General features: G+C 49.5%; 1 protein-coding gene across 2 annotated transcripts in view; it reads right to left on the minus strand.

The window, feature by feature from the left end:
- LOC141075024 (solute carrier organic anion transporter family member 1A2-like) overlaps nt 1-25,827 on the minus strand; it is a 101,577-nt gene extending 75,750 nt beyond the window's left edge. Inside the window, exons 1-5 of one of the 2 annotated variants that reach the window (XM_073562345.1) lie at nt 25,718-25,827; nt 4,983-5,047; nt 4,663-4,804; nt 4,411-4,543; nt 2,615-2,721 (exon numbers count right to left, since the gene is read on the minus strand). In XM_073562345.1, the coding sequence (XP_073418446.1) occupies nt 2,615-2,721; nt 4,411-4,543; nt 4,663-4,804; nt 4,983-5,039 (439 nt within the window). In that variant the 5' untranslated portion in view covers nt 5,040-5,047; nt 25,718-25,827. The remainder of the gene's footprint in view (nt 1-2,614; nt 2,722-4,410; nt 4,544-4,662; nt 4,805-4,982; nt 5,048-25,717) is intronic. The other variant, XM_073562344.1, reaches the window with a different exon arrangement.
- Between the last annotated feature and the right edge of the window lie 486 nt (nt 25,828-26,313).

Consider the following 26,313-nt stretch of genomic DNA (forward strand, 5'->3'; position numbering starts at 1 on the left):
TGAGGTACGGCGGGAGCTCGGTGATGTCTACAGTGAAGCATGGCAGGAACTTAGGGATGTCTATAGTGAGGCATCGCAGGGGCTCGGTGATGTCTCCAGTGGAGTACGACAGGAGCTCAGTGATGTCTACAGTGAAGCAAGGCAGAAGCCTGGTGATGTCTACAATTGAGCAAGGTGGGAGCCTGGTGATGTCTACAGTGAAGCACAGCAGGAGCCTGGTGATGTCTACAGTGAAGCACAGCAGGAGCCTGGTGATGTCTACAGTGAAGCACAGCAGGAGCCTGGTGATGTCTACAGTGGAGCATGGTGGGAGCCTGTCTATGGCGAAGCACAGCAGGAGCTTGGTGATGTCTACAGTGGAGCACGGAGGGGTTTCAGACATGCCTGCAATGGAGCACGGTGGGGTCTCAGACATGGCTATGTGGCGCCCTGCCTCTTTACCGCCACAAAAGGGTTAAATATGTACTGTTTTGTATGTGTTTTGTGAGCAATGGGAGTTATACTTTCTCTGCTACAGACCACAACACACACACAATTTACCTCCCTCCCTCACTTGTCTGAAGCTTAGAGGGGGAGGAGTCGAGAGCTGTTGTTTTCAGTGTGAAGAAGAAGGAAGAGAAGAAGAAGGAAGAGAAGAAGGAAGAGAAGAAGAACGCTCTTGGGAGCCATTAGACAGGTGCTCAATCCAGGAATGAGAGCTAAGAAGCATCAGGGTGTCGGCCCCTAGACCATCCAAGCTTTCAGAGCAGGGTGGTAAGCTGAGAGGCTGTGTGGGACTATACAACCAGCAGAGAAGTGTTTTCACTCAGAAATACACAGTGAGTAGAAGCAATACTGGAAGTTTTAGGCTGCGGGAAGCCGTGGTCCCAGAAGGGATCAGACTAGCAGGAAGCTTATACCGAGTCACAGCAGCAGAGCGAAGGAGGACTCCCACTCTCCAGAGCCGACTGTAACCGGGTGAGAGTTGTAACATCTCCTCTGAACTACAGAAAATGATAATGTGACGTTACTTGCCTCCTGCCTTATGACTCCGGGCCTTCTACTTCCATCACAACCTCTGGGGGTCGGCCCTGGTTGGAGGGGTTTAAACATCTGCACTGCCGTCACCATCTACCCCCCATGGATCATCTGCACTGCCGTCACCATCTACCCCCCCCAGGGATCATCTGCAGTGCCGTCACCATCTTCCCCCCCAGGGGTCATCTGCACTGCCATCACCATCTACCCCCCAGGGGTCATCTGCACTGCCGTCACCATCTAACCCCCCAGGGATCATCTGCATTGCCGTCACCATCTACCCCCCAGGGGTCATCTGCACTGCCGTCACCATCTACCCCCCAGGGGTCATCTGCACTGCCGTCACCATCTACCCCCCAGGGATCATCTGCACTGCCGTCACCATCTACCCCCCAGGGGTCATCTGCACTGCCGTCACCATCTACCCCCCAGGGGTCATCTGCACTGCCGTCACCATCTACCCCCCAGGGGTCATCTGCAGTGCCGTCACCATCTACCCCCCAGGGGTCATCTGCACTGCCATCACCATCTACCCCCCAGGGGTCATCTGCACTGCCGTCACCATCTACCCCCCAGGGGTCATCTGCACTGCCGTCACCATCTACCCCCCAGGGGTCATCTGCACTGCCGTCACCATCTACCCCCCCAGGGATCATCTGCACTGCCATCACCATCTACCCCCCAGGGGTCATCTGCACTGCCGTCACCATCTACCCCCCAGGGATCATCTGCAGTGCCGTCACCATCTACCCCCCAGGGGTCATCTGCACTGCCGTCACCATCTACCCCCCAGGGATCATCTGCACTGCCGTCACCATCTACCCCCCAGGGGTCATCTGCAGTGCCGTCACCATCTACCCCCCAGGGGTCATCTGCAGTGCCGGATATACTACAGTCGAACACTACATAAACTTTTTCCCCATCCAATTCTCCCCCTTTTACATGACCGCCTGGGGCCACGGACCGGGTCGCCGCCACTGTGGCATCTCCCATTGAGGTTAACGGGCCCGGCGCCGAGTACCCCACGGCCTCTGGGGCGCGTCACCTACAGCGGCGCTTCTCATCAGCACATGCTGGTCGCACAGGGTTAACATGCTTAAAAATGATTTCCCCCAATGATCGAGTGTCTTAGTTTGTTGGGTTATTGGCGCCTGTTTCCACTTCAGGATTTTGGGTGAATGAGTCCCCAGGAGCGGTCAGTCCCTCTCTTGTCCTGTTTGCGCCCTCATGGTTTACGCTGTCCTCCCTGACACCTTCTGAGTTTTGCTCCTCTTAGGCCGCATTCACATGGCCAGGTTTCATGCATACGGACACATTGTATCCCCAGGGGCGCAGAATTTTCGGCAGGGCTCTGTGATGCTCAACCCCTGCGTCCCTGACCCTCCAGCTGCTCTCAGCCCTGTCACCTGTGTGTGGCCCTGACCCTCCGCACTGGGTTCGCAGCCCCCCCCCAAGTGCAGTGATCACTGCGTCCTGACCCGATGCGTGGACGGCGGCTGTAACGTCTAAATATCATCCGTATATGTCGATGAGCATGATGTCTGGGAGACATTGACAGAATAAGAGGAAAGCCCCCAAAAAACAGTTAAAAATGAACCTTCAGGAACCTCGGGGGCTGGAGCTCGGCTGTGATTGGCCAGACAAAGGTTAACATAAGACGAGGAGTTCTCTGAGGAGCGCGAGACCAATCCTTCATACTGATACCTGCAAATAGTCATCATCATCACACAACAGCATCACATCATTATGTGTATATGTCAGAGTATACAGTGCAGATCAGTATACAGGGAGCTCCCCCTAGTGGTGACTGCAGACAGGACCTTATCATGCATCTCTGTATACAGGGAGCTCCCCCTAGTGGTGGCTGCAGACAGAATCTTATCACATATCTCTGTATACATGGAGCTCCCCCTAGTGGTGACTGCAGACAGGATCTTATCATATATCTCTGTATACAGGGAGCTCCCCGTAGTGGTGGCTGCAGACTGGATCTTATCATGTATCTCTGTATACAGGGAGCTCCCCCTAGTGGTGGCTGCAGACAGGATCTTATCATGTATCTCTGTATACAGAGAGCTCCCCATAGTGGTGGCTGCAGACAGGACCTTATCATGTATCTCTGTATACAGGGAGCTCCCCCTACTGGTGGCTGCAGACAGGATCTTATGTATCTCTGTATACAGGGAGCTCCCCCTAGTGGTGGCTGGAGACAGGATCTTATCATGTATCTCTGTATACAGGGAGCTCCCCCTAGTGGTGGCTGCAGACAGGACCTTATCATGTATCTCTGTATACAGGGAGCTCCCCCCAAGTGGTGGCTGCAGACTGGATCTTATCGTGTATCTCTGTATACAGGGAGCTCCCCCTAGTGGTGGCTGCAGACAGGACCTTATCATGTATCTCTGTATACAGGGAGCTCCCCCTACTGGTGGCTGCAGACAGGATCTTATGTATCTCTGTATACAGGGAGCTCCCCCTAGTGGTGGCTGGAGACAGGATCTTATCATGTATCTCTGTATACAGGGAGCTCCCCCTAGTGGTGGCTACAGACAGGACCTTATCATGTATCTCTGCTTACTGGGAGCTCCCCCTAGTGGTGGCTGCAGACAGGATCTTATCATGTATCTCTGTATACAGGGAGCTCCCCCTAGTGGTGGCTGCAGACAGGATCTTATCATGTATCTCTGTATACAGGGAGCTCCCCCTAGTGGTGACTGCAGACAGGATCTTATCGTGTATCTCTGTATACAGGGAGCTCCCCCTAGTGGTGGCTGCAGACAGGATCTTATCATGAATCTCTGTATACAGGGAGCTCCCCCTAGTGGTGGCTGCAGACAGGATCTTATGTATCTTTGTGTATAGGGAGCTCCCCCTAGTGGTGACTGCAGACAGGATCTTATCATGTATCTCTGTATACAGAGAGCTCCCCCTAGTGGTGGCTACAGACAGGATCTTACCATGTATCTATGTATACAGGGAGCTCCCCCTAGTGTTGGCTGCAGACAGGATCTTACCATGTATCTCTGTATACAGGGAGCTCCCCCTAGTGGTGGCTGCAGACAGGATCTTATCATGTATCTCTGTATACAGGGAACTCCCCCTAGTGGTGGCTGCAGACAGGATCTTATCTTGTATCTCTGTATACAGGGAGCTCCCCCTAGTGGTAACTGCAGACAGGATCCTATCATGCATCTCTGTATACAGGGAGCTCCCCCTAGTGGTGGCTTCAGACAGGATCTTATCATATACCTCTGTATACAGGTTCCTATCCCTAGTGGTTTCTCAGGCAGCAGAGTGTTACCAGATATATATATATATATATATACAGTGAGGTCTGTACTTAGCTGAGGTGGGAGAATATCCACATTTCCTGCTCATTATTCTCTTTCTCACCGTTTCATGATGAAGTGTGGTGTTGCGGTCAGGCAGCTTCCCAGGAACATGATCAGACATCCGATGGAAATCATTCTTGGACGATGAAGCTTTGCCCCAAAGTAACTGACGAATATGATGACCAATAAGTTGCCTTAGACACATTAAAGGGTTAATGTGATTCCATCAGATAATTTGCATACACCAATCCCCTGTGACACTTCCCACATCTGTCACTGATACATTGTATCACACAGGACATTCCATCATTACCAATATCAAAGCTGCCGTCGATGACTCCGACCAGAGAGGACGGGATGTTGAATCTTCTCTCAATCTGAGTGATCATACTCCGCGAGTACATGAGAGCGAGAGACTTGGTGATGTACGCAAAAGAGAGCGCAAAGAGGAAGACCTGGAGGTAGGGAGGGAGCGACAGTGACGTCATCAGCAAGGGTAGCGCCGACAACCTCACACCTTTACACAGGCTGGTTGTCAGATATATCAGTGACGTCATCAGTGGGGGTGGGGCTGACATCCTGACACCTGTACACAGGCTGGTTGTCAGCAGATCTAGCATTATAGGTTCTCACCTTCAGCCTGGACCCTTGACTAGTATTCCGTGCAGTCGGAGTTGCATTTGGTGACATGTTCAGTGCTGCGGATGAACGACGGGATGTAATAGAAGAAAACATTTAGATTAAATGTGACAGAACAGATGGAGGTGCTGACACAATGTGACGAGGGGAAGGGGTACGCTGGGCAAGAGAGGGGCACCTGGGGTCAGGGATGATGGGAGTAGTGATACACTGTGTGATAGGAGATTAGATTGTGAGCTCTGGGGTCGGGGATGATGGGAGTAGTGATACACTGTGTGATAGGAGATTAGATTGTGAGCTCTGGGGTCAGGGATGATGGGAGTAGTGATACACTGTGTGATAGGAGATTAGATTGTGAGCTCCGGGGTCGGGGATGATGGGAGTAGTGATACACTGTGTGATAGGAGATTAGATTGTGAGCTCTGGGGTCGGGGATGATGGGAGTAGTGATACACTGTGTGATAGGAGATTAGATTGTGAGCTCTGGGGTCAGGGATGATGGGAGTAGTGATACACTGTGTGATAGGAGATTAGATTGTGAGCTCCGGGGTCGGGGATGATGGGAGTAGTGATACACTGTGTGATAGGAGATTAGATTGTGAGCTCTGGGGTCAGGGATGATGGGAGTAGTGATACACTGTGTGATAGGAGATTAGATTGTGAGCTCCGGGGTTGGGGATGATGGGAGTAGTGATACACTGTGTGATAGGAGATTAGATTGTGAGCTCTGGGGTCAGGGATGATGGGAGTAGTGATACACTGTGTGATAGGAGATTAGATTGTGAGCTCCGGGGTCAGGGATGATGGGAGTAGTGATACACTGTGTGATAGGAGATTAGATTGTGAGCTCCGGGGTCAGGGATGATGGGAGTAGTGATACACTGTGTGATAGGAGATTAGATTGTGAGCTCCGGGGTCAGGGATGATGGGAGTAGTGATACACTGTGTGATAGGAGATTAGATTGTGAGCTCCGGGTTCAGGGATGATGGGAGTAGTGATACACTGTGTGATAGGAGATTAGATTGTGAGCTCCGGGGTCAGGGATGATGGGAGTAGTGATACACTGTGTGATAGGAGATTAGATTGTGAGCTCCGGGTTCAGGGATGATGGGAGTAGTGATACACTGTGTGATAGGAGATTAGATTGTGAGCTCCGGGGTCAGGGATGATGGGAGTAGTGATACACTGTGTGATAGGAGATTAGATTGTGAGCTCCGGGGTCAGGGATGATGGGAGTAGTGATACACTGTGTGATAGGAGATTAGATTGTGAGCTCTGGGGTCAGGGATGATGGGAGTAGTGATACACTGTGTGATAGGAGATTAGATTGTGAGCTCTGGGGTCAGGGATGATGGGAGTAGTGATACACTGTGTGATAGGAGATTAGATTGTGAGCTCTGGGGTCAGGGATGATGGGAGTAGTGATACACTATGTGATAGGAGATTAGATTGTGAGCTCCGGGGTCAGGGATGATGGGAGTAGTGATACACTGTGTGATAGGAGATTAGATTGTGAGCTCTGGGGTCAGGGATGATGGGAGTAGTGATACACTGTGTGATAGGAGATTAGATTGTGAGCTCCGGGGTCAGGGATGATGGGAGTAGTGATACACTGTGTGATAGGAGATTAGATTGTGAGCTCCGGGGTCAGGGATGATGGGAGTAGTGATACACTGTGTGATAGGAGATTAGATTGTGAGCTCCGGGGTCAGGGATGATGGGAGTAGTGATACACTGTGTGATAGGAGATTAGATTGTGAGCTCCGGGGTCAGGGATGATGGGAGTAGTGATACACTGTGTGATAGGAGATTAGATTGTGAGCTCCGGGGTCAGGGATGATGAGAGTAGTGATACACTGTGTGATAGGAGATTAGATTGTGAGCTCCGGGGTCAGGGATGATGGGAGTAGTGATACACTGTGTGATAGGAGATTAGATTGTGAGCTCCGGGGTCAGGGATGATGGGAGTAGTGAAACACTGTGTGATAGGAGATTAGATTGTGAGCTCTGGGGTCAGGGATGATGGGAGTAGTGATACACTGTGTGATAGGAGATTAGATTGTGAGCTCTGCGGTCAGGGATGATGGGAGTAGTGATACACTGTGTGATAGGAGATTAGATTGTGAGCTCCGGAGTCAGGGATGATGGGAGTAGTGATACACTGTGTGATAGGAGATTAGATTGTGAGCTCTGGGGTCGGGGATGATGGGAGTAGTGATACACTGTGTGATAGGAGATTAGATTGTGAGCTCTGGGGTCAGGGATGATGGGAGTAGTGATACACTGTGTGATAGGAGATTAGATTGTGAGCTCCGGGGTCAGGGATGATGGGAGTAGTGATACACTGTGTGATAGGAGATTAGATTGTGAGCTCTGGGGTCAGGGATGATGGGAGTAGTGATACACTGTGTGATAGGAGATTAGATTGTGAGCTCTGGGGTCAGGGATGATGGGAGTAGTGATACACTGTGTGATAGGAGATTAGATTGTGAGTTCCGGGGTCAGGGATGATGGGAGTAGTGAAACACTGTGTGATAGGAGATTAGATTGTGAGCTCTGGGGTCAGGGATGATGGGAGTAGTGATACACTGTGTGATAGGAGATTAGATTGTGAGCTCTGGGGTCAGGGATGATGGGAGTAGTGATACACTGTGTGATAGGAGATTAGATTGTGAGCTCTGGGGTCAGGGATGATGGGAGTAGTGATACACTGTGTGATAGGAGATTAGATTGTGAGCTCCGGGGTCAGGGATGATGGGAGTAGTGATACACTGTGTGATAGGAGATTAGATTGTGAGCTCCGGGGTCAGGGATGATGGGAGTAGTGATACACTGTGTGATAGGAGATTAGATTGTGAGCTCTGGGGTCGGGGATGATGGGAGTAGTGATACACTGTGTGATAGGAGATTAGATTGTGAGCTCCGGGGTCGGGGATGATGGGAGTAGTGATACACTGTGTGATAGGAGATTAGATTGTGAGCTCTGGGGTCGGGGATGATGGGAGTAGTGATACACTGTGTGATAGGAGATTAGATTGTGAGCTCTGGGGTCAGGGATGATGGGAGTAGTGATACACTGTGTGATAGGAGATTAGATTGTGAGCTCTGGGGTCAGGGATGATGGGAGCAGTGATACACTGTGTGATAGGAGATTAGATTGTGAGATCTGGGGTCAGGGATGATGGGAGTAGTGATAAACTGTGTGATAGATTAGATTGTGAGCTCTGGGGTCAGAGATGATGGGAGTAGTGATACACTGTGTGATAGGAGATTAGATTGTGAGCTCCGGGGTCAGGGATGATGGGAGTAGTGATACACTGTGTGATAGGAGATTAGATTGTGAGCTCCGGGGTCAGGGATGATGGGAGTAGTGATACATTGTGTGATAGGAGATTAGATTGTGAGCTCTGGGGTCGGGGATGATGGGAGTAGTGATACACTGTGTGATAGGAGATTAGATTGTGAGCTCTGGGGTCAGGGATGATGGGAGTAGTGATACACTGTGTGATAGGAGATTAGATTGTGAGCTCCGGGGTCGGGGATGATGGGAGTAGTGATACACTGTGTGATAGGAGATTAGATTGTGAGCTCTGGGGTCGGGGATGATGGGAGTAGTGATACACTGTGTGATAGGAGATTAGATTGTGAGCTCTGGGGTCAGGGATGATGGGAGTAGTGATACACTGTGTGATAGGAGATTAGATTGTGAGCTCTGGGGTCAGGGATGATGGGAGCAGTGATACACTGTGTGATAGGAGATTAGATTGTGAGATCTGGGGTCAGGGATGATGGGAGTAGTGATAAACTGTGTGATAGATTAGATTGTGAGCTCTGGGGTCAGAGATGATGGGAGTAGTGATACACTGTGTGATAGTAGATTAGATTGTGAGCTCTGGGGTCAGGGATGATGGGAGTAGTGATACACTGTGTGATAGGAGATTAGATTGTGATCTCCGGGGTCAGGGATGATGGGAGTAGTGATACACTGTGTGATAGGAGATTAGATTGTGAGCTCTGGGGTCGGGGATGATGGGAGTAGTGATACACTGTGTGATAGGAGATTAGATTGTGAGCTCTGGGGTCGGGGATGATGGGAGTAGTGATACACTGTGTGATAGGAGATTAGATTGTGAGCTCTGGGGTCAGGGATGATGGGAGTAGTGATACATTGTGTGATAGGAGATTAGATTGTGAGCTCTGGGGTCAGGGATGATGGGAGTAGTGATACACTGTGTGATAGGAGATTAGATTGTGAGCTCCGGGGTCAGGGATGATGGGAGTAGTGATACATTGTGTGATAGGAGATTAGATTGTGAGCTCTGGGGTCAGGGATGATGAGAGTAGTGATACACTGTGCGATAGGAGATTAGATTGTGAGCTCTGGGGTCAGGGATGATGGGAGTAGTGATACATTGTGTGATAGGAGATTAGATTGTGAGCTCTGGGGTCAGGGATGATGGGAGTAGTGATACACTGTGTGATAGGAGATTAGATTGTGAGCTCCGGGGTCAGGGATGATGGGAGTAGTGATACATTGTGTGATAGGAGATTAGATTGTGAGCTCTGGGGTCAGGGATGATGGGAGTAGTGATACACTGTGTGATAGGAGATTAGATTGTGAGCTCTGGGGTCAGGGATGATGGGAGTAGTGATACACTGTGTGATAGGAGATTAGATTGTGAGCTCTGGGGTCAGGGATGATGGGAGTAGTGATACACTGTGCGATAGGAGATTAGATTGTGAGCTCTGGGGTCAGGGATGATGGGAGTAGTGATACACTGTGCGATAGGAGATTAGATTGTGAGCTCTGGGGTCAGGGATGATGGGAGTAGTGATACACTGTGCGATAGGAGATTAGATTGTGAGCTCTGGGGTCAGGGATGATGGGAGTAGTGATACACTGTGTGATAGGAGATTAGATTGTGAGCTATGGGGTCAGGGATGATGGGAGTAGTGATACACTGTGTGATAGGAGATTAGATTGTGAGCTCTGGGGTCAGGGATGATGGGAGTAGTGATACACTGTGTGATAGGAGATTAGATTGTGAGCTCTGGGGTCAGGGATGATGGGAGTAGTGATACACTGTGTGATAGGAGATTAGATTGTGAGCTCTGGGGTCAGGGATGATGGGAGTAGTGATACACTGTGTGATAGGAGATTAGATTGTGAGCTCTGGGGTCAGGGATGATGGGAGTAGTGATACACTGTGTGATAGGACATTAGATTGTGAGCTCTGGGGTCAGGGATGATGGGAGTAGTGATACACTGTGTGATGGGAGATTAGATTGTGAGCTCTGGGGTCGGGGATGATGGGAGTAGTGATACACTGTGTGATAGGAGATTAGATTGTGAGCTCCGGGGTCAGGGATGATGGGAGTAGTGATACACTGTGTGATAGGAAGATAGATTGTGAGCTCCGGGGTCAGGGATGATGGGAGTAGTGATACACTGTGTGATAGGAGATTAGATTGTGAGATCTGGGGTCGGGGATGATGGGAGTAGTGATACACTGTGTGATAGGAGATTAGATTGTGAGATCTGGGGTCAGGGATGATGGGAGTAGTGATACACTGTGTGATAGGAGATTAGATTGTGAGCTCCGGGGTCAGGGATGATGGGAGTAGTGATACACTGTGTGATAGGAGATTAGATTGTGAGATCTGGGGTCGGGGATGATGGGAGTAGTGATACACTGTGTGATAGGAGATTAGATTGTGAACTCTGGGGTCAGGGATGATGGGAGTAGTGATACACTGTGTGATAGGAGATTAGATTGTGAGCTCTGGGGTCAGGGATGATGGGAGTAGTGATACACTGTGTGATAGGAGATTAGATTGTGAGATCTGGGGTCAGGGATGATGGGAGTAGTGATACACTGTGTGATAGGAGATTAGATTGTGAGCTCCGGGGTCAGGGATGATGGGAGTAGTGATACACTGTGTGATAGGAGATTAGATTGTGAGATCTGGGGTCGGGGATGATGGGAGTAGTGATACACTGTGTGATGGGAGATTAGATTGTGAGCTCTGGGGTCGGGGATGATGGGAGTAGTGATACACTGTGTGATAGGAGATTAGATTGTGAGCTCTGGGGTCAGGGATGATGGGAGTAGTGATACACTGTGTGATAGGAGATTAGATTGTGAGCTCTGGGGTCAGGGATGATGGGAGTAGTGATACACTGTGTGATAGGAGATTAGATTGTGAGCTCTGGGGTCAGGGATGATGGGAGTAGTGATACACTGTGTGATAGGAGATTAGATTGTGAACTCTGGGGTCAGGGATGATGGGAGTAGTGATACACTGTGTGATAGGAGATTAGATTGTGAGCTCTGGGGTCAGGGATGATGGGAGTAGTGATACACTGTGTGATAGGAGATTAGATTGTGAGCTCTGGGGTCAGGGATGATGGGAGTAGTGATACACTGTGTGATAGGAGATTAGATTGTGAGCTCTGGGGTCAGGGATGATGGGAGTAGTGATACACTGTGTGATAGGAGATTAGATTGTGAGCTCCGGGGTCAGGGATGATGGGAGTAGTGATACACTGTGTGATAGGAGATTAGATTGTGAGCTCTGGGGTCAGGGATGATGGGAGTAGTGATACACTGTGTGATAGGAGATTAGATTGTGAGCTCCGGGGTCAGGGATGATGGGAGTAGTGATACACTGTGTGATAGGAGATTAGATTGTGAGCTCTGGGGTCAGGGATGATGGGAGTAGTGATACACTGTGTGATAGGAGATTAGATTGTGAGATCTGGGGTCAGGGATGATGGGAGTAGTGATACACTGTGTGATAGGAGATTAGATTGTGAGCTCCGGGGTCGGGGATGATGGGAGTAGTGATACACTGTGTGATAGGAGATTAGATTGTGAGCTCCGGGATCGGGGATGATGGGAGTAGTGATACACTGTGTGATAGGAGATTAGATTGTGAGCTCTGGGGTCAGGGATGATGGGAGTAGTGATACACTGTGTGATAGGAGATTAGATTGTGAGCTCCGGGGTCAGGGATGATGGGAGTAGTGATACACTGTGTGATAGGAGATTAGATTGTGAGCTCCGGGGTCGGGGATGATGGGAGTAGTGATACACTGTGTGATAGGAGATTAGATTGTGAGCTCTGGGGTCAGGGATGATGGGAGTAGTGATACACTGTGTGATAGGAGATTAGATTGTGAGCTCCGGGGTCAGGGATGATGGGAGTAGTGATACACTGTGTGATAGGAGATTAGATTGTGAGCTCTGGGGTCAGGGATGATGGGAGTAGTGATACACTGTGTGATAGGAGATTAGATTGTGAGATCTGGGGTCAGGGATGATGGGAGTAGTGATACACTGTGTGATAGGAGATTAGATTGTGAGCTCCGGGGTCGGGGATGATGGGAGTAGTGATACACTGTGTGATAGGAGATTAGATTGTGAGCTCCGGGATCGGGGATGATGGGAGTAGTGATACACTGTGTGATAGGAGATTAGATTGTGAGCTCCGGGGTCAGGGATGATGGGAGTAGTGATACACTGTGTGATAGGAGATTAGATTGTGAGCTCTGGGGTCGGGGATGATGGGAGTAGTGATACACTGTGTGATAGGAGATTAGATTGTGAGCTCTGGGGTCGGGGATGATGGGAGTAGTGATACACTGTGTGATAGGAGATTAGATTGTGAGCTCCGGGGTCAGGGATGATGGGAGTAGTGATACACTGTGTGATAGGAGATTAGATTGTGAGCTCCGGGGTCAGGGATGATGGGAGTAGTGATACACTGTGTGATAGGAGATTAGATTGTGAGCTCCGGGGTCAGGGATGATGGGAGTAGTGATACACTGTGTGATAGGAGATTAGATTGTGAGCTCTGGGGTCGGGGATGATGGGAGTAGTGATACACTGTGTGATAGGAGATTAGATTGTGAGCTCCGGGGTCAGGGATGATGGGAGCAGTGATACACTGTGCGATAGGAGATTAGATTGTGAGCTCTGGGGTCAGGGATGATGGGAGCAGTGATACATTGTGTGATAGGAGATTAGATTGTGAGCTCTGGGGTCAGGGATGATGGGAGTAGTGATACACTGTGTGATAGGACATTAGATTGTGAGCTCCTGGGTCAGGGATGATGGGAGCAGTGATACACTGTGCGATAGGAGATTAGATTGTGAGCTCTGGGGTCAGGGATGATGGGAGTAGTGATACACTGTGTGATAGGAGATTAGATTGTGAGCTCCGGGGTCAGGGATGATGGGAGTAGTGATACACTGTGTGATAGGAGATTAGATTGTGAGCTCCGGGGTCGGGGATGATGGGAGTAGTGATACACTGTGTGATAGGAGATTAGATTGTGAGCTCTGGGGTCAGGGATGATGGGAGTAGTGATACATTGTGTGATAGGAGATTAGATTGTGAGCTCTGGGGTCAGGGATGATGGGAGTAGTGATACACTGTGTGATAGGAGATTAGATTGTGAGCTCCGGGGTCAGGGATGATGGGAGTAGTGATACACTGTGTGATAGGAGATTAGATTGTGAGCTCTGGGGTCAGGGATGATGGGAGTAGTGATACACTGTGTGATAGGAAGATAGATTGTGAGCTCCGGGGTCAGGGATGATGGGAGTAGTGATACACTGTGTGATAGGAGATTAGATTGTGAGCTCCGGGGTCAGGGATGATGGGAGTAGTGATACATTGTGTGATAGGAGATTAGATTGTGAGCTCTGGGGTCAGGGATGATGGGAGTAGTGATACACTGTGTGATAGGAGATTAGATTGTGAGCTCTGGGGTCAGGGATGATGGGAGTAGTGATACATTGTGTGATAGGAGATTAGATTGTGAGCTCTGGGGTCAGGGATGATGGGAGTAGTGATACACTGTGTGATAGGAGATTAGATTGTGAGCTCTGGGGTCAGGGATGATGGGAGTAGTGATACACTGTGTGATAGGAGATTAGATTGTGAGCTCTGGGGTCAGGGATGATGGGAGTAGTGATGCACTGTGTGATAGGAAGATAGATTGTGAGCTCCGGGGTCAGGGATGATGGGAGTAGTGATACACTGTGTGATAGGAGATTAGATTGTGAGCTCTGGGGTCAGGGATGATGGGAGTAGTGATACATTGTGTGATAGGAGATTAGATTGTGAGCTCTGGGGTCGGGGATGATGGGAGTAGTGATACACTGTGTGATAGGAGATTAGATTGTGAGCTCTGGGGTCGGGGATGATGGGAGTAGTGATACATTGTGTGATAGGAGATTAGATTGTGAGCTCTGAGGTCAGGGATGATGGGAGTAGTGATACACTGTGTGATAGGAGATTAGATTGTGAGCTCCGGGGTCAGGGATGATGGGAGTAGTGATACACTGTGTGATAGGAGATTAGATTGTGAGCTCTGGGGTCAGGGATGATGGGAGTAGTGATACACTGTGTGATAGGAGATTAGATTGTGAGCTCCGGGGTCAGGGATGATGGGAGTAGTGATACGCTGTGTGATAGGAGATTAGATTGTGAGCTCCGGGGTCAGGGATGATGGGAGTAGTGATACATTGTGTGATAGGAGATTAGATTGTGAGCTCTGGGGTCAGGGATGATGGGAGTAGTGATACACTGTGTGATAGGAGATTAGATTGTGAGCTCCGGGGTCAGGGATGATGGGAGTAGTGATACACTGTGTGATAGGAGATTAGATTGTGAGCTCTGGGGTCAGGGATGATGGGAGTAGTGATACACTGTGTGATAGGAGATTAGATTGTGAGCTCTGGGGTCAGGGATGATGGGAGTAGTGATACACTGTGTGATAGGAGATTAGATTGTGAGCTCTGGGGTCAGGGATGATGGGAGTAGTGATACACTGTGTGATAGGAGATTAGATTGTGAGCTCCGGGGTCAGGGATGATGGGAGTAGTGATGCACTGTGTGATAGGAGATTAGATTGTGAGCTCTGGGGTCAGGGATGATGGGAGTAGTGATACACTGTGTGATAGGAGATTAGATTGTGAGCTCTGGGGTCGGGGATGATGGGAGTAGTGATACACTGTGTGATAGGAGATTAGATTGTGAGCTCTGGGGTCAGGGATGATGGGAGTAGTGATACACTGTGTGATAGGAGATTAGATTGTGAGCTCTGGGGTCAGGGATGATGGGAGTAGTGATACACTGTGTGATAGGAGATTAGATTGTGAACTCTGGGGTCAGGGATGATGGGAGTAGTGATACACTGTGTGATAGGAGATTAGATTGTGAGCTCCGGGGTCAGGGATGATGGGAGTAGTGATACACTGTGTGATAGGAGATTAGATTGTGAGCTCCGGGGTCAGGGATGATGGGAGTAGTGATGCACTGTGTGATAGGAGATTAGATTGTGAGCTCCGGGGTCAGGGATGATGGGAGTAGTGATACACTGTGTGATAGGAGATTAGATTGTGAGCTCCGGGGTCAGGGATGATGGGAGTAGTGATACACTGTGTGATAGGAGATTAGATTGTGAGCTCCGGGGTCGGGGATGATGGGAGTAGTGATACACTGTGTGATAGGAGATTAAATTGTGAGCTCCGGGGTCAGGGATGATGGGAGTAGTGATGCACTGTGTGATAGGAGATTAGATTGTGAACTCTGGGGTCGGGGATGATGGGAGTAGTGATACACTGTGTGATAGGAGATTAGATTGTGAGCTCCGGGGTCAGGGATGATGGGAGTAGTGATACACTGTGTGATAGGAGATTAGATTGTGAGCTCCGGGGTCAGGGATGATGGGAGTAGTGATACACTGTGTGATAGGAGATTAGATTGTGAGCTCCGGGGTCGGGGATGATGGGAGTAGTGATACACTGTGTGATAGGAGATTAGATTGTGAGCTCTGGGGTCGGGGATGATGGGAGTAGTGATACACTGTGTGATAGGAGATTAGATTGTGAGCTCCGGGGTCAGGGATGATGGGAGTAGTGATACACTGTGTGATAGGAGATTAGATTGTGAGCTCCGGGGTCAGGGATGATGGGAGTAGTGATACACTGTGTGATAGGAGATTAGATTGTGAGCTCTGGGGTCAGGGATGATGGGAGTAGTGATACACTGTGTGATAGGAGATTAGATTGTGAGCTCTGGGGTCAGGGATGATGGGAGTAGTGATACACTGTGTGATAGGAGATTAGATTGTGAGCTCTGGGGTCAGGGATGATGGGAGTAGTGATACACTGTGTGATAAATTAGATTGTGGGGTCAGGGATGATGGGAGTAGTGATACACTGTGTGATAGGAGATTAGATTGTGAGCTCCGGGGTCGGGGATGATGGGAGTAGTGATACACTGTGTGATAGGAGATTAGATTGTGAGCTCCGGGGTCAGGGATGATGGGAGTAGTGATACACTGTGTGATAGGAGATTAGATTGTGAGCTCTGGGGTCAGGGATGATGGGAGTAGTGATACACTGTGTGATAGGAGATTAGATTGTGAGCTCTGGGGTCGGGGATGATGGGAGTAGTGATACACTGTGTGATAGGAGATTAGATTGTGAGCTCCGGGGTCAGGGATGATGGGAGTAGTGATACACTGTGTGATAGGAGATTAGATTGTGAGCTCCGGGGTCAGGGATGATGGGAGTAGTGATACACTGTGTGATAGGAGATTAGATTGTGAGCTCTGGGGTCAGGGATGATGGGAGTAGTGATACACTGTGTGATAGGAGATTAGATTGTGAGCTCTGGGGTCAGGGATGATGGGAGTAGTGATACACTGTGTGATAGGAGATTAGATTGTGAGCTCTGGGGTCAGGGATGATGGGAGTAGTGATACACTGTGTGATAGGAGATTAGATTGTGAGCTCCGGGGTCAGGGATGATGGGAGTAGTGATACACTGTGTGATAGGAGATTAGATTGTGAGCTCTGGGGTCAGGGATGATGGGAGTAGTGATACACTGTGTGATAGGAGATTAGATTGTGAGCTCTGGGGTCGGGGATGATGGGAGTAGTGATACACTGTGTGATAGGAGATTAGATTGTGAGCTCCGGGGTCAGGGATGATGGGAGTAGTGATACACTGTGTGATAGGAGATTAGATTGTGAGCTCTGGGGTCAGGGATGATGGGAGTAGTGATACACTGTGTGATAGGAGATTAGATTGTGAGCTCCGGGGTCAGGGATGATGGGAGTAGTGATACACTGTGTGATAGGAGATTAGATTGTGAGCTCTGGGGTCAGGGATGATGGGAGTAGTGATACACTGTGTGATAGGAGATTAGATTGTGAGCTCTGGGGTCAGGGATGATGGGAGTAGTGATACACTGTGTGATAGGAGATTAGATTGTGAGCTCTGGGGTCAGGGATGATGGGAGTAGTGATACACTGTGTGATAGGAGATTAGATTGTGAGCTCCGGGGTCAGGGATGATGGGAGTAGTGATACACTGTGTGATAGGAGATTAGATTGTGAGCTCTGGGGTCAGGGATGATGGGAGTAGTGATACACTGTGTGATAGGAGATTAGATTGTGAGCTCTGGGGTCAGGGATGATGGGAGTAGTGATACACTGTGTGATAGGAGATTAGATTGTGAGCTCCGGGGTCAGGGATGATGGGAGTAGTGATACACTGTGTGATAGGAGATTAGATTGTGAGCTCCGGGGTCAGGGATGATGGGAGTTGTGATACACTGTGTGATAGGAGATTAGATTGTGAGCTCTGGGGTCAGGGATGATGGGAGTAGTGATACACTGTGTGATAGGAGATTAGATTGTGAGCTCTGGGGTCGGGGATGATGGGAGTAGTGATACACTGTGTGATAGGAGATTAGATTGTGAGCTCCGGGGTCGGGGATGATGGGAGTAGTGATACACTGTGTGATAGGAGATTAGATTGTGAGCTCCGGGGTCAGGGATGATGGGAGTAGTGATACACTGTGTGATAGGAGATTAGATTGTGAGCTCTGGGGTCAGGGATGATGGGAGTAGTGATACACTGTGTGATAGGAGATTAGATTGTGAGCTCTGGGGTCAGGGATGATGGGAGTAGTGATACACTGTGTGATAGGAGATTAGATTGTGAGCTCTGGGGTCAGGGATGATGGGAGTAGTGATACACTGTGTGATAGGAGATTAGATTGTGAGCTCTGGGGTCAGGGATGATGGGAGTAGTGATACACTGTGTGATAGGAGATTAGATTGTGAGCTCTGGGGTCAGGGATGATGGGAGTAGTGATACACTGTGTGATAGGAGATTAGATTGTGAGCTCCGGGGTCAGGGATGATGGGAGTAGTGATACACTGTGTGATAGGAGATTAGATTGTGAGCTCCGGGGTCAGGGATGATGGGAGTAGTGATACACTGTGTGATAGGAGATTAGATTGTGAGCTCCGGGGTCAGGGATGATGGGAGTAGTGATACACTGTGTGATAGGAGATTAGATTGTGAGCTCTGGGGTCAGGGATGATGGGAGTAGTGATACACTGTGTGATAGGAGATTAGATTGTGAGCTCCGGGGTCAGGGATGATGGGAGTAGTGATACACTGTGTGATAGGAGATTAGATTGTGAGCTCCGGGGTCAGGGATGATGGGAGTAGTGATACACTGTGTGATAGGAGATTAGATTGTGAGCTCTGGGGTCAGGGATGATGGGAGTAGTGATACACTGTGTGATAGGAGATTAGATTGTGAGCTCTGGGGTCAGGGATGATGGGAGTAGTGATACACTGTGTGATAGGAGATTAGATTGTGAGCTCTGGGGTCGGGGATGATGGGAGTAGTGATACACTGTGTGATAGGAGATTAGATTGTGAGCTCCGGGATCGGGGATGATGGGAGTAGTGATACACTGTGTGATAGGAGATTAGATTGTGAGCTCTGGGGTCGGGGATGATGGGAGTAGTGATACACTGTGTGATAGGAGATTAGATTGTGAGCTCTGGGGTCAGGGATGATGGGAGTAGTGATACACTGTGTGATAGGAGATTAGATTGTGAGCTCTGGGGTCGGGGATGATGGGAGTAGTGATACACTGTGTGATAGGAGATTAGATTGTGAGCTCTGGGGTCAGGGATGATGGGAGTAGTGATACACTGTGTGATAGGAGATTAGATTGTGAGCTCTGGGGTCGGGGATGATGGAAGTAGTGATACACTGTGTGATAGGAGATTAGATTGTGAGCTCTGGGGTCAGGGATGATGGGAGTAGTGATACACTGTGTGATAAGAGATTAGATTGTGATCTCCGGGGTCGGGGATGATGGGAGTAGTGATACACTGTGTGATAGGAGATTAGATTGTGAGCTCTGGGGTCGGGGATGATGGGAGTAGTGATACACTGTGTGATAGGAGATTAGATTGTGAGCTCTGGGGTCGGGGATGATGGGAGTAGTGATACACTGTGTGATAGGAGATTAGATTGTGAGCTCCGGGGTCGGGGATGATGGGAGTAGTGATACACTGTGTGATAGGAGATTAGATTGTGAGCTCCGGGGTCAGGGATGATGGGAGTAGTGATACACTGTGTGATAGGAGATTAGATTGTGAGCTCTGGGGTCGGGGATGATGGGAGTAGTGATACACTGTGTGATAGGAGATTAGATTGTGAGCTCCGGGGTCGGGGATGATGGGAGTAGTGATACACTGTGTGATAGGAGATTAGATTGTGAGCTCTGGGGTCAGGGATGATGGGAGTAGTGATACACTGTGTGATAGGAGATTAGATTGTGAGCTCCGGGGTCGGGGATGATGGGAGTAGTGATACACTGTGTGATAGGAGATTAGATTGTGAGCTCTGGGGTCAGGGATGATGGGAGTAGTGATACACTGTGTGATAGGAGATTAGATTGTGAGCTCCAGGGTCAGGGATGATGGGAGTAGTGATACACTGTGTGATAGGAGATTAGATTGTGAGCTCTGGGGTCAGGGATGATGGGAGTAGTGATACACTGTGTGATAGGAGATTAGATTGTGAGCTCCGGGGTCAGGGATGATGGGAGTAGTGATACACTGTGTGATAGGAGATTAGATTGTGAGCTCTGGGGTCAGGGATGATGGGAGTAGTGATACACCGTGTGATAGGAGATTAGATTGTGAGCTCTGGGGTCAGGGATGATGGGAGTAGTGATACACTGTGTGATAGGAGATTAGATTGTGAGCTCTGGGGTCGGGGATGATGGGAGTAGTGATACACTGTGTGATAGGAGATTAGATTGTGAGCTCCGGGGTCGGGGATGATGGGAGTAGTGATACACTGTGTGATAGGAGATTAGATTGTGAGCTCTGGGGTCAGGGATGATGGGAGTAGTGATACACTGTGTGATAGGAGATTAGATTGTGAGCTCTGGGGTCGGGGATGATGGGAGTAGTGATACACTGTGTGATAGGAGATTAGATTGTGAGCTCCGGGGTCAGGGATGATGGGAGTAGTGATACACTGTGTGATAGGAGATTAGATTGTGAGCTCCGGGGTCAGGGATGATGGGAGTAGTGATACACTGTGTGATAGGAGATTAGATTGTGAGCTCTGGGGTCAGGGATGATGGGAGTAGTGATACACTGTGTGATAGGAGATTAGATTGTGAGGTCTGGGGTCAGGGATGATGGGAGTAGTGATACACTGTGTGATAGGAGATTAGATTGTGAGCTCTGGGGTCGGGGATGATGGGAGTAGTGATACACTGTGTGATAGGAGATTAGATTGTGAGCTCCGGGGTCGGGGATGATGGGAGTAGTGATACACTGTGTGATAGGAGATTAGATTGTGAGCTCTGGGGTCAGGGATGATGGGAGTAGTGATACACTGTGTGATAGGAGATTAGATTGTGAGCTCTGGGGTCGGGGATGATGGGAGTAGTGATACACTGTGTGATAGGAGATTAGATTGTGAGCTCCGGGGTCAGGGATGATGGGAGTAGTGATACACTGTGTGATAGGAGATTAGATTGTGAGCTCCGGGGTCAGGGATGATGGGAGTAGTGATACACTGTGTGATAGGAGATTAGATTGTGAGCTCTGGGGTCAGGGATGATGGGAGTAGTGATACACTGTGTGATAGGAGATTAGATTGTGAGGTCTGGGGTCAGGGATGATGGGAGTAGTGATACACTGTGTGATAGGAGATTAGATTGTGAGCTCCGGGGTCAGGGATGATGGGAGTAGTGATACATTGTGTGATAGGAGATTAGATTGTGAGCTCTGGGGTCAGGGATGATGGGAGTAGTGATACACTGTGTGATAGGAGATTAGATTGTGAGCTCCGGGGTCAGGGATGATGGGAGTAGTGATACACTGTGTGATAGGAGATTAGATTGTGAGCTCCGGGGTCAGGGATGATGGGAGTAGTGATACACTGTGTGATAGGAGATTAGATTGTGAGCTCTGGGGTCAGGGATGATGGGAGTAGTGATACACTGTGTGATAGGAGATTAGATTGTGAGCTCCGGGGTCAGGGATGATGGGAGTAGTGATACACTGTGTGATAGGAGATTAGATTGTGAGCTCCGGGGTCAGGGATGATGGGAGTAGTGATACACTGTGTGATAGGAGATTAGATTGTGAGCTCCGGGGTCAGGGATGATGGGAGTAGTGATACACTGTGTGATAGGAGATTAGATTGTGAGCTCCGGGGTCAGGGATGATGGGAGTAGTGATACACTGTGTGATAGGAGATTAGATTGTGAGCTCTGGGGTCGGGGATGATGGGAGTAGTGATACACTGTGTGATAGGAGATTAGATTGTGAGCTCTGGGGTCCGGGATGATGGGAGTAGTGATACACTGTGTGATAGGAGATTGGATTGTGAGCTCTGGGGTCGGGGATGATGGGAGTAGTGATACACTGTGTGATAGGAGATTAGATTGTGAGCTCCGGGGTCAGGGATGATGGGAGTAGTGATACACTGTGTGATGGGAGATTAGATTGTGAGCTCTGGGGTCGGGGATGATGGGAGTAGTGATACACTGTGTGATGGGAGATTAGATTGTGAGCTCCGGGGTCGGGGATGATGGGAGTAGTGATACACTGTGTGATAGGAGATTAGATTGTGAGCTCTGGGGTCAGGGATGATGGGAGTAGTGATACACTGTGTGATAGGAGATTAGATTGTGAGCTCTGGGGTCAGGGATGATGGGAGTAGTGATACACTGTGTGATAGGAGATTAGATTGTGAGCTCTGGGGTCAGGGATGATGGGAGTAGTGATACACTGTGTGATAGGAGATTAGATTGTGAGCTCCGGGGTCAGGGATGATGGGAGTAGTGATACACTGTGTGATAGGAGATTAGATTGTGAGCTCTGGGGTCAGGGATGATGGGAGTAGTGATACACTGTGTGATAGGAGATTGGATTGTGAGCTCTGGGGTCGGGGATGATGGGAGTAGTGATACACTGTGTGATAGGAGATTAGATTGTGAGCTCCGGGGTCGGGGATGATGGGAGTAGTGATACACTGTGTGATAGGAGATTAGATTGTGAGCTCTGGGGTCAGGGATGATGGGGGTAGTGATACACTGTGTGATAGGAGATTAGATTGTGAGCTCTGGGGTCGGGGATGATGGGAGTAGTGATACACTGTGTGATAGGAGATTAGATTGTGAGCTCTGGGGTCGGGGATGATGGGAGTAGTGATACACTGTGTGATAGGAGATTAGATTGTGAGCTCTGGGGTCAGGGATGATGGGAGTAGTGATACACTGTGTGATAGGAGATTAGATTGTGAGCTCTGGGGTCAGGGATGATGGGAGTAGTGATACACTGTGTGATAGGAGATTAGATTGTGAGCTCCGGGGTCAGGGATGATGGGAGTAGTGATACACTGTGTGATAGGAGATTAGATTGTGAGCTCCGGGGTCAGGGATGATGGGAGTAGTGATACACTGTGTGATAGGAGATTAGATTGTGAGCTCCGGGGTCAGGGATGATGGGAGTAGTGATACACTGTGTGATAGGAGATTAGATTGTGAGCTCTGGGGTCGGGGATGATGGGAGTAGTGATACACTGTGTGATAGGAGATTAGATTGTGAGCTCTGGGGGCAGGGATGATGGGAGTAGTGATACACTGTGTGATAGGAGATTAGATTGTGAGCTCTGGGGTCAGGGATGATGGGAGTAGTGATACACTGTGTGATAGGAGATTAGATTGTGAGCTCTGGGGTCGGGGATGATGGGAGTAGTGATACACTGTGTGATAGGAGATTAGATTGTGAGCTCCGGGGTCGGGGATGATGGGAGTAGTGATACACTGTGTGATAGGAGATTAGATTGTGAGCTCGGGTCAGGGATGATGGGAGTAGTGATACACTGTGTGATAGGAGATTAGATTGTGAGCTCGGGTCAGGGATGATGGGAGTAGTGATACACTGTGTGATAGGAGATTAGATTGTGAGCTCCGGGGTCGGGGATGATGGGAGTAGTGATACACTGTGTGATAGGAGATTAGATTGTGAGCTCTGGGGTCGGGGATGATGGGAGTAGTGATACACTGTGTGATAGGAGATTAGATTGTGAGCTCCGGGGTCGGGGATGATGGGAGTAGTGATACACTGTGTGATAGGAGATTAGATTGTGAGCTCCGGGGTCAGGGATGATGGGAGTAGTGATACTCTGTGTGATAGGAGATTAGATTGTGAGCTCTGGGGTCAGGGATGATGGGAGTAGTGATACACTGTGTGATAGGAGATTAGATTGTGAGCTCTGGGGTCAGGGATGATGGGAGTAGTGATACACTGTGTGATAGGAGATTAGATTGTGAGCTCTGGGGTCAGGGATGATGGGAGTAGTGATACACTGTGTGATAGGAGATTAGATTGTGAGCTCTGGGGTCAGGGATGATGGGAGTAGTGATACACTGTGTGATAGGAGATTAGATTGTGAGCTCCGGGGTCAGGGATGATGGGAGTAGTGATACACTGTGTGATAGGAGATTAGATTGTGAGCTCTGGGGTCAGGGATGATGGGAGTAGTGATACACTGTGTGATAGGAGATTGGATTGTGAGCTCTGGGGTCGGGGATGATGGGAGTAGTGATACACTGTGTGATAGGAGATTAGATTGTGAGCTCTGGGGTCAGGGATGATGGGGGTAGTGATACACTGTGTGATAGGAGATTAGATTGTGAGCTCCGGGGTCAGGGATGATGGGAGTAGTGATACACTGTGTGATAGGAGATTAGATTGTGAGCTCCGGGGTCGGGGATGATGGGAGTAGTGATACACTGTGTGATAGGAGATTAGATTGTGAGCTCTGGGGTCAGGGATGATGGGGGTAGTGATACACTGTGTGATAGGAGATTAGATTGTGAGCTCTGGGGTCGGGGATGATGGGAGTAGTGATACACTGTGTGATAGGAGATTAGATTGTGAGCTCTGGGGTCGGGGATGATGGGAGTAGTGATACACTGTGTGATAGGAGATTAGATTGTGAGCTCTGGGGTCAGGGATGATGGGAGTAGTGATACACTGTGTGATAGGAGATTAGATTGTGAGCTCTGGGGTCAGGGATGATGGGAGTAGTGATACACTGTGTGATAGGAGATTAGATTGTGAGCTCCGGGGTCAGGGATGATGGGAGTAGTGATACACTGTGTGATAGGAGATTAGATTGTGAGCTCCGGGGTCGGGGATGATGGGAGTAGTGATACACTGTGTGATAGGAGATTAGATTGTGAGCTCCGGGGTCAGGGATGATGGGAGTAGTGATACACTGTGTGATAGGAGATTAGATTGTGAGCTCTGGGGTCAGGGATGATGGGAGTAGTGATACACTGTGTGATAGGAGATTAGATTGTGAGCTCTGGGGTCGGGGATGATGGGAGTAGTGATACACTGTGTGATAGGAGATTAGATTGTGAGCTCTGGGGGCAGGGATGATGGGAGTAGTGATACACTGTGTGATAGGAGATTAGATTGTGAGCTCTGGGGTCAGGGATGATGGGAGTAGTGATACACTGTGTGATAGGAGATTAGATTGTGAGCTCTGGGGTCGGGGATGATGGGAGTAGTGATACACTGTGTGATAGGAGATTAGATTGTGAGCTCCGGGGTCGGGGATGATGGGAGTAGTGATACACTGTGTGATAGGAGATTAGATTGTGAGCTCTGGGGTCGGGGATGATGGGAGTAGTGATACACTGTGTGATAGGAGATTAGATTGTGAGCTCCGGGGTCGGGGATGATGGGAGTAGTGATACACTGTGTGATAGGAGATTAGATTGTGAGCTCCGGGGTCGGGGATGATGGGAGTAGTGATACACTGTGTGATAGGAGATTAGATTGTGAGCTCCGGGGTCAGGGATGATGGGAGTAGTGATACTCTGTGTGATAGGAGATTAGATTGTGAGCTCTGGGGTCAGGGATGATGGGAGTAGTGATACACTGTGTGATAGGAGATTAGATTGTGAGCTCCGGGGTCAGGGATGATGGGAGTAGTGATACTCTGTGTGATAGGAGATTAGATTGTGAGCTCCGGGGTCAGGGATGATGGGAGTAGTGATACTCTGTGTGATAGGAGATTAGATTGTGAGCTCCGGGGTCAGGGATGATGGGAGTAGTGATACTCTGTGTGATAGGAGATTAGATTGTGAGCTCCGGGGTCAGGGATGATGGGAGTAGTGATACACTGTGTGATAGGAGATTAGATTGTGAGCTCCGGGGTCAGGGATGATGGGAGTAGTGATTCACTGTTTGATCCTCTCATTACCGGCGATGTGACCCCTAATCTCTGCTCTGTAATCTGCCCAGGATCCCCCGATGTCCCCGATTATTGAGGAGCAGATCTACTCACCATGCAGCGAGCCGGAGGCCGTGTGACTGCGAGACACGGTCAGATCAGATCTGGACCTTGACCGGCTTTTTATAATTAACTGAAAAATGTAAGTATTTACTACAGATAAGGGGCAGGAAGAAAGCGCGACCCTGAGCGAGCGGGAGCAGCCAGGACGTGATATCATTGATGTCGTCACCGGGGCGGGATTGACAACTGCTGACATGGTGCACAGCCTGGTTGTCAGTGGGTAGCCCGTTGCTGGCTTCACCCAGGGCTGTGGGGTTCTCGGTATCGGGCCGGTGTCAGGGGGATGGTGTGTCACAGCAGCGGTGACACGGTCCTTGACCCTGGGCCCCAATATCAATGGCGGTGGTGTTTGGTTGTAATATAGTTTCGTGACGCCACCCGTGGAATTTGGCAAGTAAGATGTTAAGCCAACGCTGCGTGCAGATCCTCTGGGGCTGATGGTGTGATGCAGCATAGATGGTATAGCTCCCCACAGGTTGAGCTGTATTCCCAGGGCAGTGTATAGGGGCGATGGAGGAGTTGGGGCACAGGATGGTGTAGATGTTGATACCCCCAATGTAGCGGTGCTGATGCGGGAATGAAAGGAG

Source organism: Dendrobates tinctorius, unplaced genomic scaffold, assembly GCF_039654945.1.
Source record: "Dendrobates tinctorius isolate UK_male_01 unplaced genomic scaffold, ASM3965494v1 ptg000348l, whole genome shotgun sequence".
NCBI classification, from domain to species: domain Eukaryota; kingdom Metazoa; phylum Chordata; class Amphibia; order Anura; family Dendrobatidae; genus Dendrobates; species Dendrobates tinctorius.